The sequence below is a fragment of the Lissotriton helveticus genome, chromosome 5_1, assembly GCF_964261635.1.
Source record: "Lissotriton helveticus chromosome 5_1, aLisHel1.1, whole genome shotgun sequence".
NCBI classification, from domain to species: domain Eukaryota; kingdom Metazoa; phylum Chordata; class Amphibia; order Caudata; family Salamandridae; genus Lissotriton; species Lissotriton helveticus.
The window spans coordinates 202551512-202576066 of record NC_136065.1 but is presented as its reverse complement, the minus strand read 5'-3'; the positions used below and the strand labels follow the sequence as shown (position 1 = coordinate 202576066).

At 39.8% G+C, this 24555-nt stretch overlaps 1 protein-coding gene across 1 annotated transcript in view; it reads left to right on the top strand.

Moving 5' to 3' along the window:
- Positions 1–24555, top strand: part of TMEM268 (transmembrane protein 268) — a 158391-nt gene that overhangs the window by 122594 nt on the left and 11242 nt on the right. Inside the window, exon 6 of the mRNA XM_078640848.1 lies at positions 13433–13513. Within this exon, the coding sequence (XP_078496974.1) occupies positions 13433–13513 (81 nt within the window). The remainder of the gene's footprint in view (positions 1–13432; positions 13514–24555) is intronic.

The following is a 24555-nucleotide window of genomic DNA, read 5'->3' as shown; positions in this document are numbered from 1 at the left end:
TTTTTGTCATTACTAATTGCTGCAAACTTAAAAGAAGCATGTGCTTGTTTTGCTTTTCCTTGTCTACGTGATGTCATTTCTACTATTCTAGGTGCATATGGGTCTCATGGAAAAACGGAGACTGGTAAATATAAACGCTGCTTTATTTGTTTGCAAATGGCTAGGTAACATTTTGATTAATCGGGTGGGTTAATTAATTAGTAAACCATGGGGTGGATACAGAATCTACTTTATTTCTTACATTAATACTTTTCTTGTGTTTGTTTTATACTAGAAAACATAAGTTGCCTGCTTTTGGGCCTAGTTATTTGAACCGCGGAAAAAGAGCTGACATATTATTCTGCAGAAAGTCACGAGACACCCATTCTGAATTAAAGCGTTTCTTGAAGCTGTATTCACAAAGCAAAAACTGATGAGCTGACATCATTCTGTCGGACATGGCCAAGGTCGAAAGTGAACAATTTGTCAGTCCTTAACTTGGCATCCGCGGAAGTGTAATGAAAGTCAATGGAAGCTGCGAGGATGACTTAATACATAGTTGCAAACGCAGGAAGCTTCTGGCTTCACGTGGAAGGAACAATGGTCTCTATGAAATATGATTTTATGGAACTTTTTGAGAATTGGGTGACATGTCACTTGTCACTCTCAGCCAATGGGACGTCGAGGATTTCTGAAAACTTTCCTTTGCTAGTTTAGTTAGCGTAGAAAGGTATAAAAAGTCATGCCCTTAGGGTTGGGCTGGCTGCTGCTTTCTGACTTTCCGATGAGGGTGAAGTGCTGCTGGACTTTGCGTGGAGCACGTAAGAATCCTCAAAGAACTTTACTTTAAATTCTATCTATTTAGCTTATTTAGGGACTTAGGTTTTAGAAATGCTAAACTTTAAATATTCACTTTGATTTTTGATTCATTTGCTTAAATTGTATTTTTCTCTTAATTCTTTACAATCATGCTTGCTTTATTGCAAATAAAATTCATTTATAGAACTATCAACTTATATACCATAATTTAGTAAATAAATCTTACTTTTGACAAACAAGCTGGTCTTGGTTATTCAGAAGTGTAGGTTACTATTAGCTAGATCACGTCGCCTATGGTGGTCGTTTAAATGGTTGGGTTTTATTCTAATGACAATATTCTTTCTGCAAATGTATAAATATGTATATAGTTTGTAGATAATGTGTATATAGATTTATTCTGACCACCTGATTCAGTAGGCCCAAAATATATCAAGTTTATAAATGGGTCCATATTTAGTATAGAATTTTGTTTATAGGTTATGAAGTTGGGTAGCGTTGTTTATGATATATTTTCTATAGCCCGCTGGATCAATTCTCTGGTAGCAGAAATTGATGGTTGCTAAGAGGTAACCAAGGTAATATGTTGGTTGCTAAGGGTTGCGTTATGGTATGGAAATAGGATCGATGTTTTAACACATGTTAAGTTCGTTTTTCGTGCCTATCTGTAAGCTATACCGGTATAGATTGTGTGGCGAGAAATTAGTCACGCAAGCCATCTGTTCTGTTTGTAGTGATATCGCCGAGTATCACAAGAGGTATCGCCGTGTACCATAGTGTTGTCGCCGAGCAGCACAGTTTTAGGGCTAGGTCTGAATCTTGTATAGTGAGGGTTTTCTAAGAAATCAAAGCAACATGAGAATAGGGACAAAGCGCCTTCCATAAAACTCACTGTGATGAGAGTATTAGTTATATCCGAGCTTGAGTGAAGGGTAAAATTAACGTCGGTGCATGATTATCTATAAACAGGTTAGAGTCCTGTACGGGTACATGTTTCATATCTATAAACAGGTGAGAGCCCTGTACGGATAACGTCGTCATTTTGCTAACGGTGCATGATTTCTATAAACAGGTGAGAGTCCTGTACGGATTTCATGTGTGTTTGAAATTAGGGAATTTTCCGTGTGAAAGTGCGAGTTTGAATTGTATTTTATGTACAAGTGGAACTCTTAGAACTTTCACTTCGCGGTGGGTTCAGAGCAAAGCGAGTTCATAATTATACGTGTTAGAAGGGTGGGGTAAGGTTACTCTACTGACAATTGAATATTATCCTTAGTGTGAATAGCGCCGTCTATTCCGAAGTGTGGATACTTGAATGTATGTAAACTATCCTAAATAGTGAAACAAACAGATGTTGTCTTTATAGTCATTGTTAAGAATTAATTTAAACTGAAAAGTGTCCTTAAAATGGCGCTGTGAAAAGATTTTGTGAAGGAGGGGTAAGCGCCAGGAGTGAGAAGCGAGAAACCGCAGCTGCTGTGTACGTCACAGAGCCGCGCTGGGATTGGGTGACCTACGTCACAAGCTGTATTCTGATTGGCTCTTGAGTCTCTGACGGCCAGTGAGCTGATTGGTCCTTCAGAAAAACTCTAAATTTATTGGTTGAGCAGAAAAGTGACGTAGCTCAACTGTCATTGGCTTGTTGGTGTGTTTCGCGCACGGATTGGTTGTTTTGCGGAACATCCCGGAAATATTTTACGAACGTTTTTGTGAATTAAATTTAACTTTTAAAAATGAGTTATCATTTTAAACATGTTGAGAAAAAGACAACATTATTTCAGAAATTCAAAAATTTATTTTCACCTGACAAGAAAATCGAAACGCGAGGTGGTAAACTACTTCATAAGTATAAAACACCTGCAGCGTATATGGAAGGTGAATACGGATATCATACTGTCTTATGGTTCGACAGTTGGAAACGCTATACTAAAAACGACGGTGTTTTAGCTTGGCCTGATGATGGTTCATTTAATGTAAGAGTTTTAAGAAACTTACGAGAGAAAATGAATGCTCTTGTTCCAAAACCGAGACCAACTCAATTCGAAGCTTTAGTTGAGTGGGAAGACGAGATGTATCAGTTACAAAGAGAAGCTAGTGGAATTAAAAGACCTTCTAAAAATCCATCTTGGAAAAGAGAAACTCATGAAGATAGATTGCGAATGTGGAGACAGGGAAACATGAGTGAAGGATTGTATTTAATTCATGAAATGGTAATGGGTTCTCCTACAGGGAAATCTATGGAAAGTGAATCTGAGGATGCAGTTATGGAAGAAATATATACAACTACTAGAAAGAATCAGCCTAATCAGCCTTTGAGACCTCCTAGATCATGGTCTACTCCGGTGGTTTCTACTGAAACTTCACCGAGTGCACCTCCAATTAGTGAAGCTCCTAAACTTTATCCAAATAATTGTGAAATCACTGAAACTCCTAGAAGATCAGAATTCGAGAATGCTCGAAATGAAGGTAGACATTTTACAATGACTCCAAGAGCAAGGGAACCTCCAAAAGATTATGCAAGAGAGGCAAGAAATGTTGAGGATGTTGATTATAATGAATATTTAAGATCTAAAGAAGAATTAATTAAAAGAATGACAAAAGGCATGGAAGCTGTCACAGTTCCAGTAACAATTGGTCCTGTTCAGCCTGTATTCGACCAAAGGGAAACAAATAAAACTGGATTAACTATTCCTTTAAATACAGAAATTCAAAAGGCTGCCGAAAAATTTTATTCAGATTTAACGGAAATGAACACTTCTAAATCGAGAATGCCTGATTTAACTTTTAATGAGGATTTATCTCCAAAAACACCAATGGGTGCTATGTCAGATATAGGGAGTCCTGAAGTCAGAGTAACCACACCAAAACTTGATGTGGCCAAATTAAAAGCGAATATCGAAGAATTAATAATTGGAACAATTGGTCCAGATAGTTTAAATTACTATCGGGATGATGAACTACTGTTCATTTGCAAAAGCATACAATGGAAAACGAAAAACAAATATGATCAATTAGAGGAACTAGCTGCAGAACTTGAAATCGATGTGAGTAAACAAAAGAATTTTGCAAAACATTACAGATTAGACTTTTCAGAAAGCGACATTGAGAGTTTGAACTCAATGGGAAGAATAGTTCACATTAAAGATTTGATTGTCTATATCAAAAAGCTAGGAGAACTGAATAAATGGAGAGTAAAATGGACGAAAAAGAAGGAAGATGAAAGATTGGATAAATTGTCAAAACAATTTCCAATGAGAGAAGGCGCAGGTGGAGGATATGTTCATATCCCGTGGTCAAGACAGGACATTCTGTTATTTACAAATGACTTTCCAAAATTGAGGGAAAAACCAGTTGAGTGGTACAGGCAAGTTGATAGATTTATCAAAGTGTCAAAAGTTCTGTGGATTGATTTAGATGGATTTTTTGATATTGTTGTTCCATCTGATCTTTGGACAGAATGCAAAATATCGATTAGTTGGCCAAAAGCAGAACCTGAAAGAATCAAGGAAACAGGTGCCCCAAATCCAATTGTAATGGATTTTTATGAAAAAGTAATTGTTTGGATGAAAAACAAAATTCCACCCAAAGAAGTCGATTGGGTTAAAATAGAAAGAACAGAGCAGGAAACAAAAGAATCAGTTCATTCTTTTTATGAAAGACTATTGTTAATCTTTAAACAATACAGTGGTTATGAAAAATTAGATGAAAAAGACATGAGTCATTTTGTCTATAGATTTGTTTATGGACTAAAACCCGAAATTGGAGAAATGATCAGAACTAGTATTGTTGGATGGCAATCCCTATCTGTAGATGATATTCTAAGAAAAGCAAAATATTGTAGCGATGAAATAGAAGTAAAACAGAAGAAGCTGAAGGAGAAAGCCATGTGGGCTCAGGTAAAAGTGGCTGAGCAACAGATTGCCAGCATGGGTAATAAGAACACTAATTTTGTTCAAACTGGAAATACAAACCAGATACAAGGAAAGTTTAAAGGTAATAATTTCCCAAAGAAATTTAGCCCAAAAATAGAAGAGCTGAAACAAAGATTACCTTGTTTTAATTGTGGCGAAATTGGACATTGGAGGGACGAGTGTCCTCATCCTCCTAAAAACTTAAAGAATCCCTTATTGAATCCACAGATGCAGAATGGTGTTGACCTGCAGCGACAGCTACAGATGCAACAGGGGTTAAACGAATTTAATATTCAACGACAGTTACAGCAACAGCAACAACAACAGGTGAATAATCGTCAAGACCAATTGCCACAACCACCTTTTCCGAATTGTGGGGGAGTTCAAAAATATAATCCAAACGTGGGATTTCAGGGAAGTGAACAGGTAATAAAACCACAGAAACAGCAAAAACAACAAAAGGTTCAAATGCAAAATGCCTCACAACAATTTTTATTAGCAGAAAGTCAAGACAGTGATTCTGATGATTATTGCTGAAGGTGCCCGAGAGAGGAGGAAGAGTGTGTTGTTGGAGCCACTCTTGAGGTTGACCAGTCTGGTCCTTATGTAAACGGGAAAGTTAATGATGTAGACATCACTTTTCTAGTGGACACTGGTGCTACCCGTTCTACTGTTAGATCAGTGGAAATTGAAAACCTACCTCTCTCTGGGGATACCATCCAAGTTGTCGGAGTAAGTAATCAGCAAATTAAAACTGACTTAACTGATCCAGTACCAGTTGAAATTGGAAACTACAGAGATAAACACAGATTCGTGGTTTGTAATAGTAGTCCAGTAAATCTATTAGGTAGAGACATCCTATGTAAAATGAATTGCAGAATATATTGTTCTCCTGATGGAGTTGAGTTACAAACAATGGAGGAAGATGGGTTATACAGGATGACAATGATGATGATGGAAGCAGAAGAAACAAAATTGTTTCCTGCATTTGAAGAAAAAGATCTACCTGAAGAACTCAAAGGAACAGTGAAATCTGAAATATGGGATTTTACTGGGAATGAGATGGGTCTAATGAAAAACGTAGATCCTGTAAAGATTGCACTGAAACAGGGAATAGAATTTCCAAACACTCCACAGTATAAAATGAAAACAGAAACAATTGAAGGTATTACACCTATAATTGAAAAATTAATCAAGCAAGGTGTATTAAAGGAAATGAAGAGTAGCTCTTGTAATTCACCAATTATGGGAGTTAAAAAGTCTAACGGAACATTTAGGATCGTACAAGATTTGAGAAAGGTTAATCAAATTGTCGTTCCATGTTGTCCTGTGGTTCCAAATCCAGCAGTAATTCTATTTCAGATTCCACATGATGCTGAATGGTACACAGTAATTGATCTTTGCAATGCATTCTTTACTGTTCCCTTACATCCAGACAGTTATGAAATATTTGCTTTCAGATTCCAAGGTAAGACCCTTGGATGGACAAGAATCCCTCAAGGCTATACAGAAAGTCCTTCAATCTTTAATGAACTGTTAAAAAGATCATTAGAAGATTTAGACTTACCAGGTAGGTCTACGTTGGTGCAGTATATTGATGATTTGTTAATAGCTGCAAAGACAAGAGAAAATTGTGTAACAGACACAATAATTCTGTTAAATCGCCTTGCAGAAGAAGGACATAAAGTGTCCCCAGCAAAACTACAGTTTTGCAAACAAGAAGTAAAATATCTTGGTCACAGAATTGCAAAAGGAAAAAGACAAGTAACAATAGAGAGAATAAAAATGATTCAAGCAATGTTACCGCCAAGAACACAAAGACAGGTCAGAATGTTCTTGGGAATGGTAGGTTACTGTCGACAATGGATAAGTGGATTTTCAGTAATTGCAAAACCACTACAAAGACTGACCAAATCAGATGTAAAAGATCCAATTATTCTCAATGATGCTGAGATGGAATCTTTTGAGAACCTGAAAAAGAGCTTATGCCAAGCTCCTGCTTTAGGTATGCCAAATTATGAGAAAGATTTTGAACTGTATTGCAGTGAGAGAGAAGGATGTGCATTATCTGTGTTAATACAGAGACATGGAAATTTAAAGAAACCTATTGCATACTTCTCTGCAGTTCTTGATCCAATTGCAAAAGCATTACCAGGTTGTTTAAAAGCAGTTGCAGCTACAAGTATCAGCCTCGAACAAAGTGAAGGAATCATTATGGGATTTCCTGTAAAAGTTTTTGTGCCTCATTCAGTTGAAATATTATTGACAAGAGGTAAGACTCAACATTTAACAAGTAGCAGATTGACAAAGTATGAGAAAATCATACTGGGAGCAGATAATGTTTCGATTTCAAGATGTTTGAATCTGAATCCTTCTACATTACTGCCTGATTCTGAAATTGTTGATGACATTGAGACAGAACATGAATGTTTAGATGTCATGGAATTCTGCACTAAACCAAGAAAAGACATCAAAGACAGACCTTTGTCTGAATCGGATTTTGTCTACTTTGTAGATGGCTCATGCTTAAGATCCGAAGGAGGTGTCTTGAAAGCTTCATACTCAGTTTGTACAGTTGTAGACGTTGAAGAAGCATCATGTCTTGAAGGAGTTCGTTCAGCACAAGTGGCTGAATTGATTGCTTTAATTCGTGCATGTGAAATATCAAAAGATATAAGAGTTACCATCATTACTGATAGTCAGTATGGGTACGGAGTTGTACATGATTATGGACAACTCTGGTCACAGAGAGGATACATGACATCAACAGGATCTCCAATTAAAAATGCAGTTTTCATTAGGAGATTAATTGAAGCAATACAATTGCCAAAAGAAATCGCCATAGTCAAATGTGCAGCGCACACTAGAGGAACTGATTATATTTCCAAGGGAAATGCCTTCGCAGATGAAACAGCAAAGTACTGCGCAAGGAAAAATTATTCATACAATCGGGAAAGGAGTAAAGAAACTGATTCAAATTCATTAATGCTAACAACTGTTGTAGAAACATGGCATGAGATTAGAGATTTACAAAACGAAGCAGATGATGAAGAAAAAGACCTATGGTTAAGATCAGATTGTAGACCACGTGATGAAGATGGAGTGTGGGTTTACAAAGATGGCAGAGTAGTTTTACCAAATTGTTTGATTTCTGACATGGCCAGATTATATCATGGTCCAGCACATCTAGGAAGAGATTCTATGGTCAGACTTTTTAAAGAAACATGGTTTAATACCAAATTTAGAACAATTGCTGAATCTTTTTGTCAAAGGTGTTTGTCATGCCAACAAATGAATCCAAACAGAAAATCAGTGGTGGGGACAGGAATAATTGGTCGAGAGGGTGGTCCCTTTACCAGGTTACAAATAGATTTCATTGAAATGCCCTTACACAATTGTTTGAAATATGTGCTTGTAATTGTATGCTTATTCTCAAGATGGGTAGAGGCTTTCCCTACACGACATTGTGATTCAATTACAGTAGCAAAACTAATGCTCAGAGAAATCATCCCAAGGTACGGTTTTCCAGTCACTATTGAGAGTGATGGAGGAAGCCATTTTGATAACAAACTGATGAAGTTAATTTGTGAAGCTTTGACCATTGAGCAGAAAATACCCTGTGCATACAGACCAGAGGCATCAGGTGTAGTTGAACAAATAAATGGAACAATCAAAAACAGAATTGGAAAAATGTGTCTTGAGACAGGTATTAAGTGGACAGATGCTCTTCCACTTGTTTTGATGTCATTAAGAAGTACACCAGATAAAAAGACAGGTTTGAGTCCTCATGAAATTTTAATGGGAAGAGTTATGAGGCAAGCTTTTGTACCTGTAGGTAAACTGTTGAGCATAAATGACAGTGCAATTTTGGATTACTGTAAAAGGTTATCTGATATGGTAACTTCTGTGTCTAATCAGGTGGGAACTGAAGCACAATCAAATGAAAAGGTTTTGACTCATGATCTGAGACCTGGCGATTGGGTCAGAACGAAAGTACATCGGAGGAGGAATTGTCTAACTCCTAGATGGCAGAAACCTAGGCAGATAATCTTGATCACTACTAATGCTGTAAAGTGCAGAGGATTGAAACGATGGATTCATCCTAGTCATACTATTCCAGTACCAACTCCTGAGAGTTCTGATGTTGAAAGTGATACTACAGATGACTCTGATTCTGAAGCAGAAGGCGAAACAGAAGGTGAAGTAATTCCAGATTCTGAAGATCGACAAGAAAGTCGACATCTGGAAACTGTGTCTGTGAATGGAAATGTAACAAGAAAAGACTTAGAAATCATTGAAATAGATTCTGAAGGTGAAGAGAATCTGTTAAAAGGAAAGATAACTGAGGATTCGGTTGTCTCTATTGAAGACAAAGAAGCTGAACCAAAAGAAGTTTCAGACCAGGAGAGTATCGAAAGGCAGAGAACAAACTCTGAAGTAAGGAACAAAAATCCGAAATCTGGGAAGTTAGAGGTAATTGAGGAAGAGGAGGAGAACGAATTACCGAGTACCAGTGATGGAAGACAAAGTGAAGTTCCTGAAGGAGTGAAATTGCCGAATAGAGAAGTTCCTGAGTCAATTGAAATTTCAGACTACGAAACTGAAGAAAGTGAAGTGGAAGGGGAAAGTGAAAAGAGAAAGAAAAGGACTTGGAAGTCAGAATCAAATAATTCTGAACCAAAGAAGAAGTACGTGAGAAAAGCAGACTACTGGCCTGGTGGAAGATTAAGAGTCAGACTGATCAAAAAGCCAATAGAACAAGTTGAAGAAATCAGTAGTCAAAAGAGTCCTGGAAAAGAAGTTGGAGTTGGAAGAAAAATTGAAGTGATATCAAGAAAAGGGAAGAGGATAATAAGACCAAATCAAAAATACAAATCTCCTGAGTGGACTTACTTAGTAATTCCACCCGTTATTGACATATATGATAGTAGTGAAGAAGAAAACGAAATCCAAGAAATTAGTGACAATGATTGAAGTACAGAATTATTAAATTGGCAAAAGGCTGAAGAAATCTTGTTAGTTGACACAAGGTCGAAGAAAAACTGTTTTTAGTTGAAAAGAAACTTATGTATGACATAAGGTCGAAGAAATCTTGTTTAGGGTTATAAAAGAAAAATATATTTTAAAAGGGGGGTGTATATAAATTTTAAAATTTATTTTTATTTTTTGAGGCTAAAACTAACCTAAAAATGCCTTATGTTAAGGAGAACACTTCAAGATGTTCTGTTTTTAAAAGATGCTGTAAGATGACTCTGGTGTGTCTGCTCATTTTAGTTCTGCTCTGGTTGGTACTAGCTGTGATTATCCCTTTAGAAATGAATAGAGAATTACACAAAGTTAATTTAACAAGCAAAGCTCTGGTTAGCCAAACTAAACATAGTACATCTGCAAAAGTTATTGATCATCAGCCTAACATTCATCAAGATAAATCAATAGGTGATTTTTCAAGTAATACATTCACAAAGCTTTTGAGTGAATATGTCAAGGTAATGGATGCAAAAGACTGCTATGTCTGTGTTAAGTTACCTGCTTCTGTTTCTGAGGGAGTAACATATAATATGCTTCCTCTCACTTATGCTGTAACATGTAGTGTATTAACTAGTTTATTTTATCAAACTGGTCGTTTAGAATATTACTATTCAAATTATGATGAAATTTTTGCTAATGTTAAGATTGATAATGCTTTAAATAAGCACAAGAAAGCAAAACAAATGAGAGAATATTTCCTTGTTACTAACGAACTCACATATGAATATGCTTACAAGAATAATCTAACATGTAAATTAAGTGCTGAAGGAAAGAAATTTTTGAATATGGTTGAGGAGAGAAGAGCAATTTATAAGAGAAATGAATTAGTCAAGCAGACTAAGTCAGCCTTCTGGCAGAAAGAGGATGAGAAACTAAATGGTAAAATGCTTGAAAATATTGCAATTCACATAGACAAACCAGTTAGTGGAAAACTTTGCATTAGAAGAGATAATACACTTTTTGATAATTATTTTGTAGGTGCAAGTAACTGTGAAGATACTTATCAGATTATGGGAGGTTGGGGATTTAAAGGTGGAAAAGATCCTATCTTTCCTGGGATTTATTTTGTTTGTGGTGACAAAGCCTACTACAACCTTCCAGACCATTGGTATGGAACTTGTTATGTGGGAATTGTTTTTCCTAAAGTGTTTCATGTTGACAGAGATTCAGAAGGATTGTTTAAAATTCATAATTATGTAAATAGAGCTAAAAGAGAAACTTTTACTGAAGTTCTAGGAGATATTTTTCAAGCTGTAATTCCTTTTGTTGGTATAACACTAAATGCTGGGAGAATTAGAAAATTGTCTACTATAGTTGATAGATTATCAACTGACACTGCTGATGGGTTTCAATTAGTGAATGTTGAAGTTATTGCAATTAGATCTATGGTAATTCAAGACCGCCTTGCTTTAGACATACTCCTAGCAAAAGAGGGAGGAGTCTGTGGCATTTTACATGTCCAACATTGCTGTACATATATACCTGATGAAAGTAAGAATATTGAAATGTATATTAAGAATATTACACAAATGCATTCAGAGATAATTCCTTTAGAAGAAGAAGATTTTACAGGGAAACTTTCAAAAAGGTTTCAAGCAATTAAAAACTGGTTTCATAATATCGGAAGTTCAATTCTTGGCAAGATTCTGGCACCTTTGATTATAATAGTATTCATTTTTATTTTGACCAAATTAGGTTGTTTGTTACATAAAAGAAAGAAACAGTTGAGAGAAAAGAAAAGAATCTATAAACTGAGAAAAGAAGAAGAAAGGGAGATCGAGTTACAGGAGTTACATAGAGAGCGTCATGTTAGTTGCAAAGATTATGCAGAAACAGACTTTTAAGTTTACTGATACAAATGAATTTGAATCGATTTCTTATAAAATTTTAATTTACCAAAATTTTGAGTGCTGGTGTGGTGATTTGTTAATCACCAGATGAGGGAGTTGATGGAGCGAGATAGAAAACAAAATTTTGTTTAAACTCGCGAAGTCACATTTCCATAACATGAATAAAAATATTAATGATTTGTGATATGTCGTGCTAATACAACTTAGATTAAACTTTACACATGGGGGGACTAACATGTGTGCTCATAAACGTGCATAAATGTTGCATCTTTTTGTTCGTGCAAAATAATAAAATAATTATTGTTTTCGTTTTTGTCATTACTAATTGCTGCAAACTTAAAAGAAGCATGTGCTTGTTTTGCTTTTCCTTGTCTACGTGATGTCATTTCTACTATTCTAGGTGCATATGGGTCTCATGGAAAAACGGAGACTGGTAAATATAAACGCTGCTTTATTTGTTTGCAAATGGCTAGGTAACATTTTGATTAATCGGGTGGGTTAATTAATTAGTAAACCATGGGGTGGATACAGAATCTACTTTATTTCTTACATTAATACTTTTCTTGTGTTTGTTTTATACTAGAAAACATAAGTTGCCTGCTTTTGGGCCTAGTTATTTGAACCGCGGAAAAAGAGCTGACATATTATTCTGCAGAAAGTCACGAGACACCCATTCTGAATTAAAGCGTTTCTTGAAACTGTATTCACAAAGCAAAAACTGATGAGCTGACATCATTCTGTCGGACATGGCCAAGGTCGAAAGTGAACAATTTGTCAGTCCTTAACTTGGCATCCGCGGAAGTGTAATGAAAGTCAATGGAAGCTGCGAGGATGACTTAATACATAGTTGCAAACGCAGGAAGCTTCTGGCTTCACGTGGAAGGAACAATGGTCTCTATGAAATATGATTTTATGGAACTTTTTGAGAATTGGGTGACATGTCACTTGTCACTCTCAGCCAATGGGACGTCGAGGATTTCTGAAAACTTTCCTTTGCTAGTTTAGTTAGCGTAGAAAGGTATAAAAAGTCATGCCCTTAGGGTTGGGCTGGCTGCTGCTTTCTGACTTTCCGATGAGGGTGAAGTGCTGCTGGACTTTGCGTGGAGCACGTAAGAATCCTCAAAGAACTTTACTTTAAATTCTATCTATTTAGCTTATTTAGGGACTTAGGTTTTAGAAATGCTAAACTTTAAATATTCACTTTGATTTTTGATTCATTTGCTTAAATTGTATTTTTCTCTTAATTCTTTACAATCATGCTTGCTTTATTGCAAATAAAATTCATTTATAGAACTATCAACTTATATACCATAATTTAGTAAATAAATCTTACTTTTGACAAACAAGCTGGTCTTGGTTATTCAGAAGTGTAGGTTACTATTAGCTAGATCACGTCGCCTATGGTGGTCGTTTAAATGGTTGGGTTTTATTCTAATGACAATATTCTTTCTGCAAATGTATAAATATGTATATAGTTTGTAGATAATGTGTATATAGATTTATTCTGACCACCTGATTCAGTAGGCCCAAAATATATCAAGTTTATAAATGGGTCCATATTTAGTATAGAATTTTGTTTATAGGTTATGAAGTTGGGTAGCGTTGTTTATGATATATTTTCTATAGCCCGCTGGATCACAACCACCCCAAGTTTTGTGCGTGTGTGCCTTTGATCAAGGGGTCCACCCTCAGCACTGTGAGATTATCAATTCATCTTCTGGCCACTGACTGCAATGGTTATACAATCCCAGCACTTCACAAGAGCCTTGAGCATGTACACCACGTCAGAGATGTGACGGATGGAAGGCAGTTTGGCATTTTATGATCCTTTACCATTCTCCCTCTCAGCTGTGGTTTGTTCACTTCGATCCCAGGAGATGCCTCCGGACCTTGTCCCAGCGCCTCGAAGAGATGAAGCGAGAAAGAACGGTAAGCCTGGCTTTGCAGAGTCTCCGCAGACGCGCCCCTGGGGTTTTCTGGGTGCACGGAACATGACACGGCCCCAATTCTAACCAATTAAAACATTGTAAGGGTCAATGAGGTGTGAATCATCTGCTTCGCTGCTGGTTTTCTGCTAGTGCAGGGAGCCTGCCTATTTCCAGGAGGAGGTTGTGATTGACTTGAGATGAAACCCATGTTTCCTGGTGGGAGTGCTTTCACATCCAACGCGGCACCTGCGGTGGCCGGGAGGCAGCTTGTGTTCTGGGAAGCGTGTCAACGTGTGATGCCTCATAACAGCTGCTAATTAGGTGGTATCTGAACAAGCAGAAGGCCACAGGTCAATGCACCTCCAATGCCAAACAGATGAAAACACTCATGCTGTGCTTTGCTTGCCAAGTAAAGTCAAGGGGAGGCTGGGGAATTTAGCTCTGCAGTTCCAGTAGGAAGCTCTAAATTTAGTTGTTCTTGTTTCAAATTGTGAAATACAGTGTCAATAGTTTTTTTACTCTGCGCCATCTTGCTATGCTTGCCGTTTAGCACCCTTAGATTCTTATCTTTCCCTGTTCCTGTCCACCTTGTTCTGGAAGCTAAAACAATTGTCAAAAAAGTCAAATAAGAGCTTTGTGCTGTCGTTACAGTGCTTGGGTGTGTGGTTACCCTTCTTACTTTCTCTTGGTAGGCACTCTTCGAAACTAACTCTTTTTGCCAATGTGTCTTGAATTTAACTTGTTTCTGCCATGCTCAGGGTATCCATACTGTTGGATTTCTTGCTACTATTCTCTTTTGTATTCCTTTTTAAGCTTTCACTACCCTCTGTAGCAGCACTCTGTCTCGAAGCCATGTGCAAAGTGGCACAAGCAGCATGTGCCTTCATCATTTGTGTATGTCTTCATTGTGGAACAACTACTGGGTGCAAGATTACCCTATATATGCAACCACCGGGACAAGGTCTGTAAAGGACCAAGCAGGAGATGTTTGCCTCCATTTCAAGACGAGCCCCTGGTACAGTCACAGCGGGCGCCTAGCTGCATAGCCACAGCTTTGTGTGGAAATCAGCATCACTGAGCCTGGTGGTGGGATGGTTAAACCACTGAGTCACACAACTCTTACTACATCCTAGTAAAAAACAGAGGGCAGATTGCAATACTTATAACCTATATCAGCTACTTCCACAAATGATAGGTTGAAGATATGTCCCGCAGTACCTACTAATTTGTTCAGGCCAGATCAGGATGTCAAACAATAGTTAATGGATGTTCTCTCCCATGAGTTAAAGGTAATTTGGGAACCAAAACAAATATTGCACTGGAGACTTTGTTGCACCGTTGAGTTCTGTCCATCAGGGCACAGTGGTCTCAGTCAAGTGTTGCATGATGGGGTGAGGCTTACCCTTCCATGATGGTGCAGGGGCGCATGTATATTTTAATATAATAAGGACTCTTGAACTTTTCTTTCTCAGAGCATTTTTGGGGATTAGGACCTTTCTCAATTCCCAGGCGTGGCACCGAAAAGGGGATATAGACTCATCCTGTGTGTGTCCTTCTTTCAAGTCCCCATGACAAAAAGCTTATTTTGTTTCAATCTCCTCTTCAGCTGCATTTCTAAATCCTGTTCAATACAGTATGTTCTTTATAAAATAGAGCTCACCAGGCAGGTGCATAAAGGGCCACACCTAGAAAATAAGCAGAACAGGGAGCATGCTCGTTTGCTTATGCATTGGCTAAAAACAATTAAATATGTTGTTCGTTCTCCAAATTTGACAACCCATAGGACATGGGTTGTTTGGATTTCCATTGTTTTTGCTCCATCAGGAAGTGAACAAAGCAATTGGCAAGGTCCCCAGCCTAAACTTATTAAACAGGACTCTAGTGTGTGGGGCAGCCACAAAATCCATAAATTCCTTGAATTTTGGTGCACATTTATGGGACAAGTATAAGTCAGTCAAACTACCAGAGGGTTCAGATGATATTCTGTTACAAATAACAGCATTCCAGTAGGACGATTTGACTGTTTATCTAGGTATAGAGGTGGGGTTTTTGCCAATTTTCAGTTAACCCTAGCTTGGTCAACAAGGTTTTTACATGGGCGACCCCAGGAATCATGGAAGCTGAGCGACTGGCCACTATCTCCTGGAGGTGGTCTTTCTACAGGGCCAGATCCTCTGTCGTCCAGATCCTAATCCAATATAATATTGGTTTTAAAGAGGCTGCTTCTGAGATTGGTCTGAGATTTAGAACAAACCTCTGTAGGGGGGTTGTTTTCATTAGCCTCAGCACAGCGGTGTATCTAGGGGGGGGGGGGGCGGCCGCACAGGCGGCACTACTTTGAGGGCGGCGGCCGCGCAGCACTGGCCCATTGCAGCGGCCTTTATAATCTATTTGAGGACACTCATTGACACTACTGTCAGTCAGTGTACCCAAATAAATTATAAAGGCAGCCGCAACGGGCCAGTGCCACGCGGCCGTCGTTTGACGTGCAAGCCCTGCGCACGTGACGTGACCTGCTTGCAAAATGCTCCAGCGCCTGACGTCTGAGCAGCCCACTACTTCCTGTGCAGCCAGGGAGAGGGCTTGCTGCCGTGGAGTGAATACAGGCATGGTGCCGAAGCACCACACTGGTTCGAACTGCCCTACCCATACAGTCAGTCATATCCAGGTCAGTACAGGTAGAGTAGTTTGCTGCGTCCTGACCATCCAAGATTGTAGGGTTGGCCGTATTTCTTCTGGGACAGCTGGCATCACTCTGTCCCACAGTGCAAGCATGTACCTGCCCGGGAGGCAATTAGTATTGCTGGACCTGAGGGCAAGGCTGTTGGTAGAAACCATACGCTTGCAAATATCTCCATGCGCTTTGATGGTCTTTTGGAGGGGGGAGGGGTTGTGGGGAATGCATTAGTGTTATGTCGATGAGAAGATGCCTGTGCCACAAAGCTCTCTGTAGTTGGGTGTTTGAACTGAAAGTCTGGGCTTTCAGGAGCAGGTCTATGCCGTTTTGCCATTAATCAATTTACCACAAGGAAAGATCCTGGCATGGGCCAGGCGCACACAAGCATGTGGGCAAGGGCCTCATTAAACAGAAGAGGAGGTTATTGGCTTGTTTGGCCTGGATTGAGCACCTCGGTCATGACATTTATTTTTACTTCTGCCATGGGCAGGCTTAAGTCTCAAACTTCTGTCGCCCTCCTAATCACTGTGACAAAGAAGGTGGACTCTTCTATACCATAGCCTGGTTGGGCGAAGAAAGGACAGTATCTCAAGAGTTGTCCAGCCCATTAGCATCAAATAAATCCAAAACAATGGTCTCTCCATCATAGGGTTCATCATCATTGTCAGTATCAGCAGGAGGTTGGGAGGTTTCAGATTCCAAAAAAGAATAAAGGCGTGCTGTGTATGACCTCGTGGAGGGCTGTGGGGTGCGAATTGAGTTTCGGACCCCCAATAAAAGTGCTGTGGTTTTGAACTCGGTCCAGCGTTGAGGCCCAGGGTGGCGTCGTTGGTTTCAGCATCTAAGGCAGAGTCAGGCTCAGTGATGTTTTATGTAACATGCTTTGGTTCAGACTGGTTTAGTCACCCCTCATAGCCAGCTACACAATGTATCTTTATTTATTTATTTTATTATTATTATTTTTTTGCAGAGTTTTATATAACGCGAACTAGACCCGAACCGGTATCAGAGCGCTTTACATAGCACCAGTTACGTTACATGAGGACGGACACACATTCATTTTAGGCACGGGGAGATAAAGTGATTTGCCCAGAATCACAGGTTTTATGAGGGATGCTCACTGTAATGTACTTTATGTGTTGTCTTTTGTTGACAAGTATGACGTGATGTGATAGCCAGCTGTAAGGTATGTAGTTATGTGTCTGTCTCTGCACGCACTTGGTTGGCATGCTGCAGAATGTGATGAAAATGCACGGATTGTTGGCACCCCTATCACCACTCCCTGATGACGGTGGGTGAATCAGCTATGGTGCCTGACACCCCCGGATAGGACCTGTTTCCTTGAAGTGTCCTATTGTGCTGCAGGCGGGGTGGTGGGTAGTGAGATGGGCACATTTGATGGGTTCTACTGAGCTCTCATGGGGGGCTTGGGTCGAGTGAGAAGGCTTCCACTGCAGGGCTGGTACTGCCCCGACTGCAGAACTCAAGTTAGTCTAGTGATCAGGTGCATTGGACTCACCTGTAGTATCCTGAAGGTGCTGCCAGGGGAATCGTGGTCAAACCCAGTGTGGTGGACCAGTCTGCAGACATTGCTGAGGTCATGGACGGGGCAAACGGGACAGGGGACAAGGGTCCTGCACAAGCTGTGATGTTATGACTGAGATTTCACAAACAGGGTAGGTAGAACTGATGTAAGTTTTGGATTTCCTTCTGCTTTTCCTTCAGTGGCGTAGTTAGGTGGGGGCCGTCCGCCCCAGGCAGCACTATTTTGGGGACGGGGGATGTCTAGCCCTGGACCGTGTCATGTATGTGCATGTAACTTGCATGATTGAAGCAACTATTAGCAGTGATACTACGTGTCTCTCGGACCTCTTTCAGATGCTCACAGTCCTTTTTCCCCAGCACCCCCCAAGCGGGGCGGCAATCTGAAGGATAGCCCCGGGCGCCACAAGCTCTAGCTACGCCTCTGCCTCAGCAAGGATTTAATAAGGGCATTTTCGGTTCTATCAAGCTGGTAAAGGTTTCAGCAGCCCCAGAATTAAGCCCCATTTAGAGCTGCCCCAAACGCCTGTGTGCTGTATATCTCTAGAGTTGGATAAATTGGATATGCATCTGCCCTGTTACAAATCTTACTATGGATCCAGCTCTATGTTTAAGGGTCAGTTTGCTTCTTTCAATCTGTGCCCATCCAATTATCAGAATGATTTAGTCTTACACCAAGATACTCGAATTCGTTGACACTTTCGAGGCTATCACCCTCTAGGACCATCCTCCTCACTAATTTTCTTCCAATGCCTGAAACCATGAATTTTGGTTTGCTCTTGTTTATTTCAAGGCCATGGTTCCTGCAGAATAGACTAAACTTCCGCAAGAGGGAGTTTAGACACTGCTGGGTTTTGGTAAAAAGAAGAGTGTCATCTGCAAAGAGCAGACCCGGGACTTTCAACCCTGCCATTATTGGGGAGTCATTCTGGAAGTCCTAGAGGTAGGCAATGCACCCATTGATAAATTACAAGAATAGCCTGGGTGCCAGGACGTATCCGTGGTAAACACCTCGTTTAATAGGGATGTTTCCAGTTGTTTCTACCACCGTGGTCCATCAAACCCTGGCAACATTTCCTATATATAGTTGCTGAATCAGATGGAGGATACCAATGGGAACCCAGTTTGGTCCTAGGGACAAGGTAGAATGCTTCACTTCGGTCTACAAATGCGACAAATAGCGACCCCTTTTCGATATCAACTGTTTTCCACTTAGTGGTTTGGAACTGTAGTGCCTGGTCCCCCATGCTTATATGGGCTTTAAAGCCTGCTTGAAAATCCGACAGTGCATTATTAGTCTTCATCCAGTCCCAAAGCTTTATCAGGAGTTGTTTCCTTTAAATCTTTTGGATATTGTCAATAAGGCTTCTAGGGTGATAGTTACCTGGATCCTGTCTAGTTCCCTTTCGATGTATAGGTATCATTTCTGTCCCTGTCTGTGAGTGGGGTATTGGGGCACCAGATGCTATTGCATTAGACAAAAAATTAAATAGGGTCCCCAGATAAGAGGTTCTGCATGAAACATGACAGCAGGGATTCTACGAAGACCTGGGGCTCTCCCACTCTCTGAGCATGAAGCACATTGAGGGTTTCATCCATAGTGAAGACCACTGGCACAGGTCCTGTTCCCATTGTGGGGTAGAGGATCACAGGATCACAGTGCTATTTGGGTCACCAAATGCCAAAACAATCTAGTATCTTTCTCTTGTGCTGCTTCCAGCAAGTCCACCCACGTGTTAGCTTCCCACTTGGTCTTGCTAGACTTAAATACCTTAGTGTAATTTCTTCTGGTGCTAGTTGTGTCCACATTTACATTACTTTTTATAGCTTTCACCTAGCCATTATTTGCCTCTCTGCTGTGATGGTCAAACCATTTATGGTTTTTCAGGGGCTTGTTACAGTATTTTACCTCTTTCACAAAAAAAGGATTTAAGTCTAGAAAACAAATCTTGGTGAACGTCCATAACACTGGAAGGTTTGCAGCCCTGTGCATTAAATGTCTGTCCGGCCCAGACATCTTTACATATCTCGTTCTGGATGAGCTCCTTCACAGCAATGTCCACTGATTTCACATTATGCGTGTTATTTATCAGAACTGTTGAGACAGATGAAGATAATTCAGGACAGGACAGGTCCTTTATTTGAGATCCATTACGTTTTAATAAGAGAGGGAAATGATCACTCTCTTGCCGGTCAATGACCTCCATGTCAACCAACTCATGCCATACCCTAACATCTAGTAACACGTAGTCAATGTTGCTAGTGTAGTTACCCCTCTTAAAAGTTGGTTTGGCTCTGGAATTTGAAATAGCACGGCCATTGCACGCTCTTAATCTATATGACACAGTTATGCCTGCTATCAGCAATGCAGCCAAACTCCTTCTATCATTTTTCCTAGGATTGAAATGTGCTGAGACCCCCAGTACTCATCCTCCTCCCTGGCCAACTCTGACAGAGGTGGGTAGGGCTCAAACGAGGTGTTAAAATTGCCAGGGATGACAAGGAAGTACTTGCACTGTGGGCTTCTAACAGGGTTTTTTAGCATTTCCAGTATATGGGAAGGTTTATTAAAAGGGCAAGATCCATTGTATACATTGATCAGGAGAAAATGTCCCTGATTTAGATGTCAGTTTCAAGGCCAGGACATCCGGGGAATTGGTATCAATTACCTTGATTGCATAGTCCAAGGATGTTTTAATCCATATGATAATGCCTCCTGAAGACCTTCCTGCTTGTGAATTTATAGCTACTATGCTGAATGTAGAGTATCCCTTCCTATAAACCTTGTTAAACCCCCAGGTTTCATGGAAAACACAAATTAGGAATCATCAATGAAACCTCCCAACAGCATCAATCAGTTTGGATTTGATTCCAGCTAGGTTCCAGCTTACTAACTGTATATTAGTTGCCATTCGGTGTGGGGAAGGATATGGGCTTATGTTCCTTTCCCAGTTATCAAGGAACAAACCAGAAGCAATGGGGTGACAAGAAATCACCTGGCCAGCAGGATGGACAGTTGCCTCAATTGCCCTAGTAATATGCTGTGTGGCAGGGTCATACGCTGCATGGGCCCCATCGACCTCTGAGAAGGCAAGGAAATTGCACAGTCATTCAACCACAGCCAAACCACTATCTGCGAGGTGTGATGGAAGAACTTCTGGTACAGGGGCCACGCTGCACCTTCAGCTAGTAACAGAACCCCCATATTCGTGCCAACACCTGGATGCCTCAATTTAAAATAGATTTCAGATCCTGTGGGGGTGCGTTGGTCAAGGAAAGTCAAGCCCTCAACCAAACTTGGGTCTATGAGTTTCAGCTTAATAAAATCCTTATCACCCTCATGTGGAGAGAAGCACTTGACATAGACAATATCGGAGTAAACAATTGAATAGCAATGTCCAACATTTCTGTTCCAGTGTAGGATCTTGTTCTTCAGGGAAACTTTGTTTTTGTTGTCTGATTTATTTTATATTCATGGAGTATCAATACAAAGACAATCTACTTTGCCCCTATTCCATCAAGCTCAGCCATGTGCAGCCCCTTTAGGCACCACTTCCGGGCCTGAAATGTCTTACTTGGCTCCTACCCTCAATCACCATTGGCTGCATGGAATATCCTCTCAGCATGGACATTGCTGATCCTGACGTTCCCATCTCTGGTCCGTTCATTGGAATGTTCAAATCTTGGTGGGCGGCCCATGCGATCTGGCCTCCAAGACACCAACCAAAAAAGAAACATTGATCGTCTGACCTAGATTCCCACTCAGACATTGATAAAGCAGTTTGAGTGGGCAGAAGAACAAGCATGTGTAAAAGCAGATATGCCTTTGTCCTCTCTAGTGTGTGCATGGTGATGTTTGCTGAGATCCCAGCCCTTGACAAGATATTGAGGGCCTCTAGACTCCAGTGGCACCTTTGGTTCTCCTTGTAAAGCTTTTATTCCTTATGGAGATTGGAAGAAGCCTCTGTCGGCCTCTGTGATTTCAATGTCTCTGAGTAACAGATTAAGGGCTCCTAAAGATGATAATATCTTTGTCACTGGGAACTAATTGCTTAGTGTATGGCATTAATAAAAGCCTTCCTAAGGTTTCTTCTTCTGCATGAGCAGGGAGTAAACTGTCTAAATCATGGTGAAGGCTAGTGATGCCCTCACACAGAGAAGCTAATGCCACCTGATTATGGTGTTCTATGGTTTACATCTCTGGCACAAATTTGATCATTATGTGTCCCAGCTGCTCAAGTTTGTCCAGAAAGAATATAAGGTTTGCTCAGTCTTGCAAGTGGGCTGCAAGATGTCAATCATCTGTGGAATGATTGCTCATATCTCCAAGCACTGCAGGCCTGGTTTAAGTATTGAAACCGAAATGAGGAGGTCTAGGAAAAGATTTCTAACACGTTACTTGATTGGTACAACTTATTTGATTCCTCAGTAGACCAGGTGCTGCAGCAATATAACATAAAATAATCACAACAATGTTTTTGAGTTCTGTCCAGGTTGTGCCAGCCAACTCACATAAACCCAAGCAGCTAAGGCCTTTCAATTTTTTAAGATAATGGCCACTTTAAACTCTACAATCCTGGCTAATGCCTCCTCTTTAAACCTACCTTCACCTCAAAGTTGATGAGAAGACAATTCATCAAAAAGGCAAGCCAGTTCCATAGATCTTACTGTCAAGGAGTAAACAGACACAGCTACTATTTACCATTTTCACATGCTTCTCCAACTCTGCTACTCCTGCTTTACTCACTATTCAAAGTACCTCTGGAGGAATGGTAAGTTCCCCTTCATTTAGGGGTCCAATAACCATGCCATGGTTTCCCAGAGTGAGGGAAACTATTTAATTTCACTGAGTCTTAGTAAAAAATAAAGCGAAATTCGGCCAACTATAACTAGTTTCTTTGTACTCAAAACTTTAGTCTAAAGACTCTTGCCCAAGGTCTTCCAACTATCCTGAGAAAATATTGGTTATTCTCTATTTACGAATAGGGAAATATTTCTGTAGACATTTCTGATAGCATTACAGAAAGGCCTTTTGTTCCATTTTAGGGCACCAAAAATTCCCTTTTGTGTGGCCTCAACAATGCCACATGTTTGTGAAAATAATGACCACACTAATGGCCTATCTGTTACTGCAGAAGGCCCATTGCTGCTCTTACCTAAATGACTACTTGATAAGGATTGCCTTCAGGGTGATTAGTGTATCAATTTCACGCTTGCTCCCTGAATGCTCCTCAATCCTGATATTACAACAGTAAATTTACAAAAGTCCTCACTAAATCCATCAAGAATTATTCTGTTTTTAAAGGACGATTATGAACAAAGGTTGTTTGAAAGTCTTCCCTCAACCAAATAGAGTGCCGTCACTCTCATTCAAACTATGACCCTCATCCTGGAGCACAGATCACCAGTTGTTGCAGAGAAGTCTGACATGTCAAGTTTCCTGCAAAGGGCAGGTTTTCAGTGTCAACTGGGGACCCTCAAATACATACTACATTGTGACACAACTGAATAATGCTGCCTCAGGATTGCAGGAGAACTCAGTTATCTAGGGGACCATATTTTATTAGACTGGTCAAAGAAGTTTGTTTCTACAAACCTCCAGGTCTGGTTCCTGAAAATTCTCCCCGTCCATCAAAAGGAGGCAATCTATCTTCTTCTAAGGTTAAACCTTCTTGTGATGGATATGGAAGATCCTTCTTGCTGCTTAAATTCACTCATTCTGAGTAACTGGTACCTGAGGAGCTTGTCTTTTTCCAACCAAGACTCCAGTTGGAAATTGCCTTCTGCTAGGAAATCCACCACCAAATCTAGGTAAAATAAAACATGCTTGAGATTTTGTTATCAAGTCATGACTAAAAGAACACAACTTTTCATTTGGTCAATGGACTAAACAATACATTTTCACATACTTAGTGAATTGGTGAATTTGATAGACAGCTACTAAACCTATAATTGCCTTTGGAGTCCACAGAACGCCCTTATGCATTTCCTGTGAGATTACCCAATAACAACTGGTTTGTTACTGTCAGCCCGATCAATTCCTCAGGATTAATTTGTTGCTAAGTGTGGTCCACTTCTTAACAGCCTCAATTCCGAATGCTGTAAAAGAATATTGAGATGATCAAGCAAGGGATGGGAACAGTTGGGATGGAGACCTGTAAAGTAAAAGACACCATAAGTTTAATATGTAATAGCACCACACAAATATGCTCAACCTCACCTGTAAAAAATAAATAAAACCCAGCCTGGTGGATAGGAGAGGAATTTGAATGTGTCGCCCAGCAGTCTCTTGATGATGCTTCTCTGAAGTTATGTAAATATGTAAGAGTATTAGTAATCCATCATATTTCTACAATTCTACTTTAGAAAAAGTAATTGTATACAATTAAGTTTTTATACCCACCATATAAAGATATTGTCTTGCTTCACAGTTAGAGAGTCAGCAACCCAAACAATTCTATAATGATACCACTATTGAATGGGAAACATAACATATACTCAGGATTATTTCAGTCCAATTCTGGTCTTATATTCCAACATAGCTCGCATATGATATGAAGTTCAATTCCACAGCAACGCAATGCTAATACCCCATATCGTAGAATGTAAAGAATATTACATCCGTAGGTCTGCCACCCTATTTTCTATCATTGCACGCACAAAACTGAGACAATGTCCTCAATCAGTTGCACTATTTACTCACATCACTTTTCAAGGAAATGTTAAAGCACACACAAAAGGAATCATAAAATTGCCAATAAGGCTGATAGTACATGCCGGCTCCCCAAGAGAGAACTGAGGCTCTCCCAATCAGTGATCCGGTT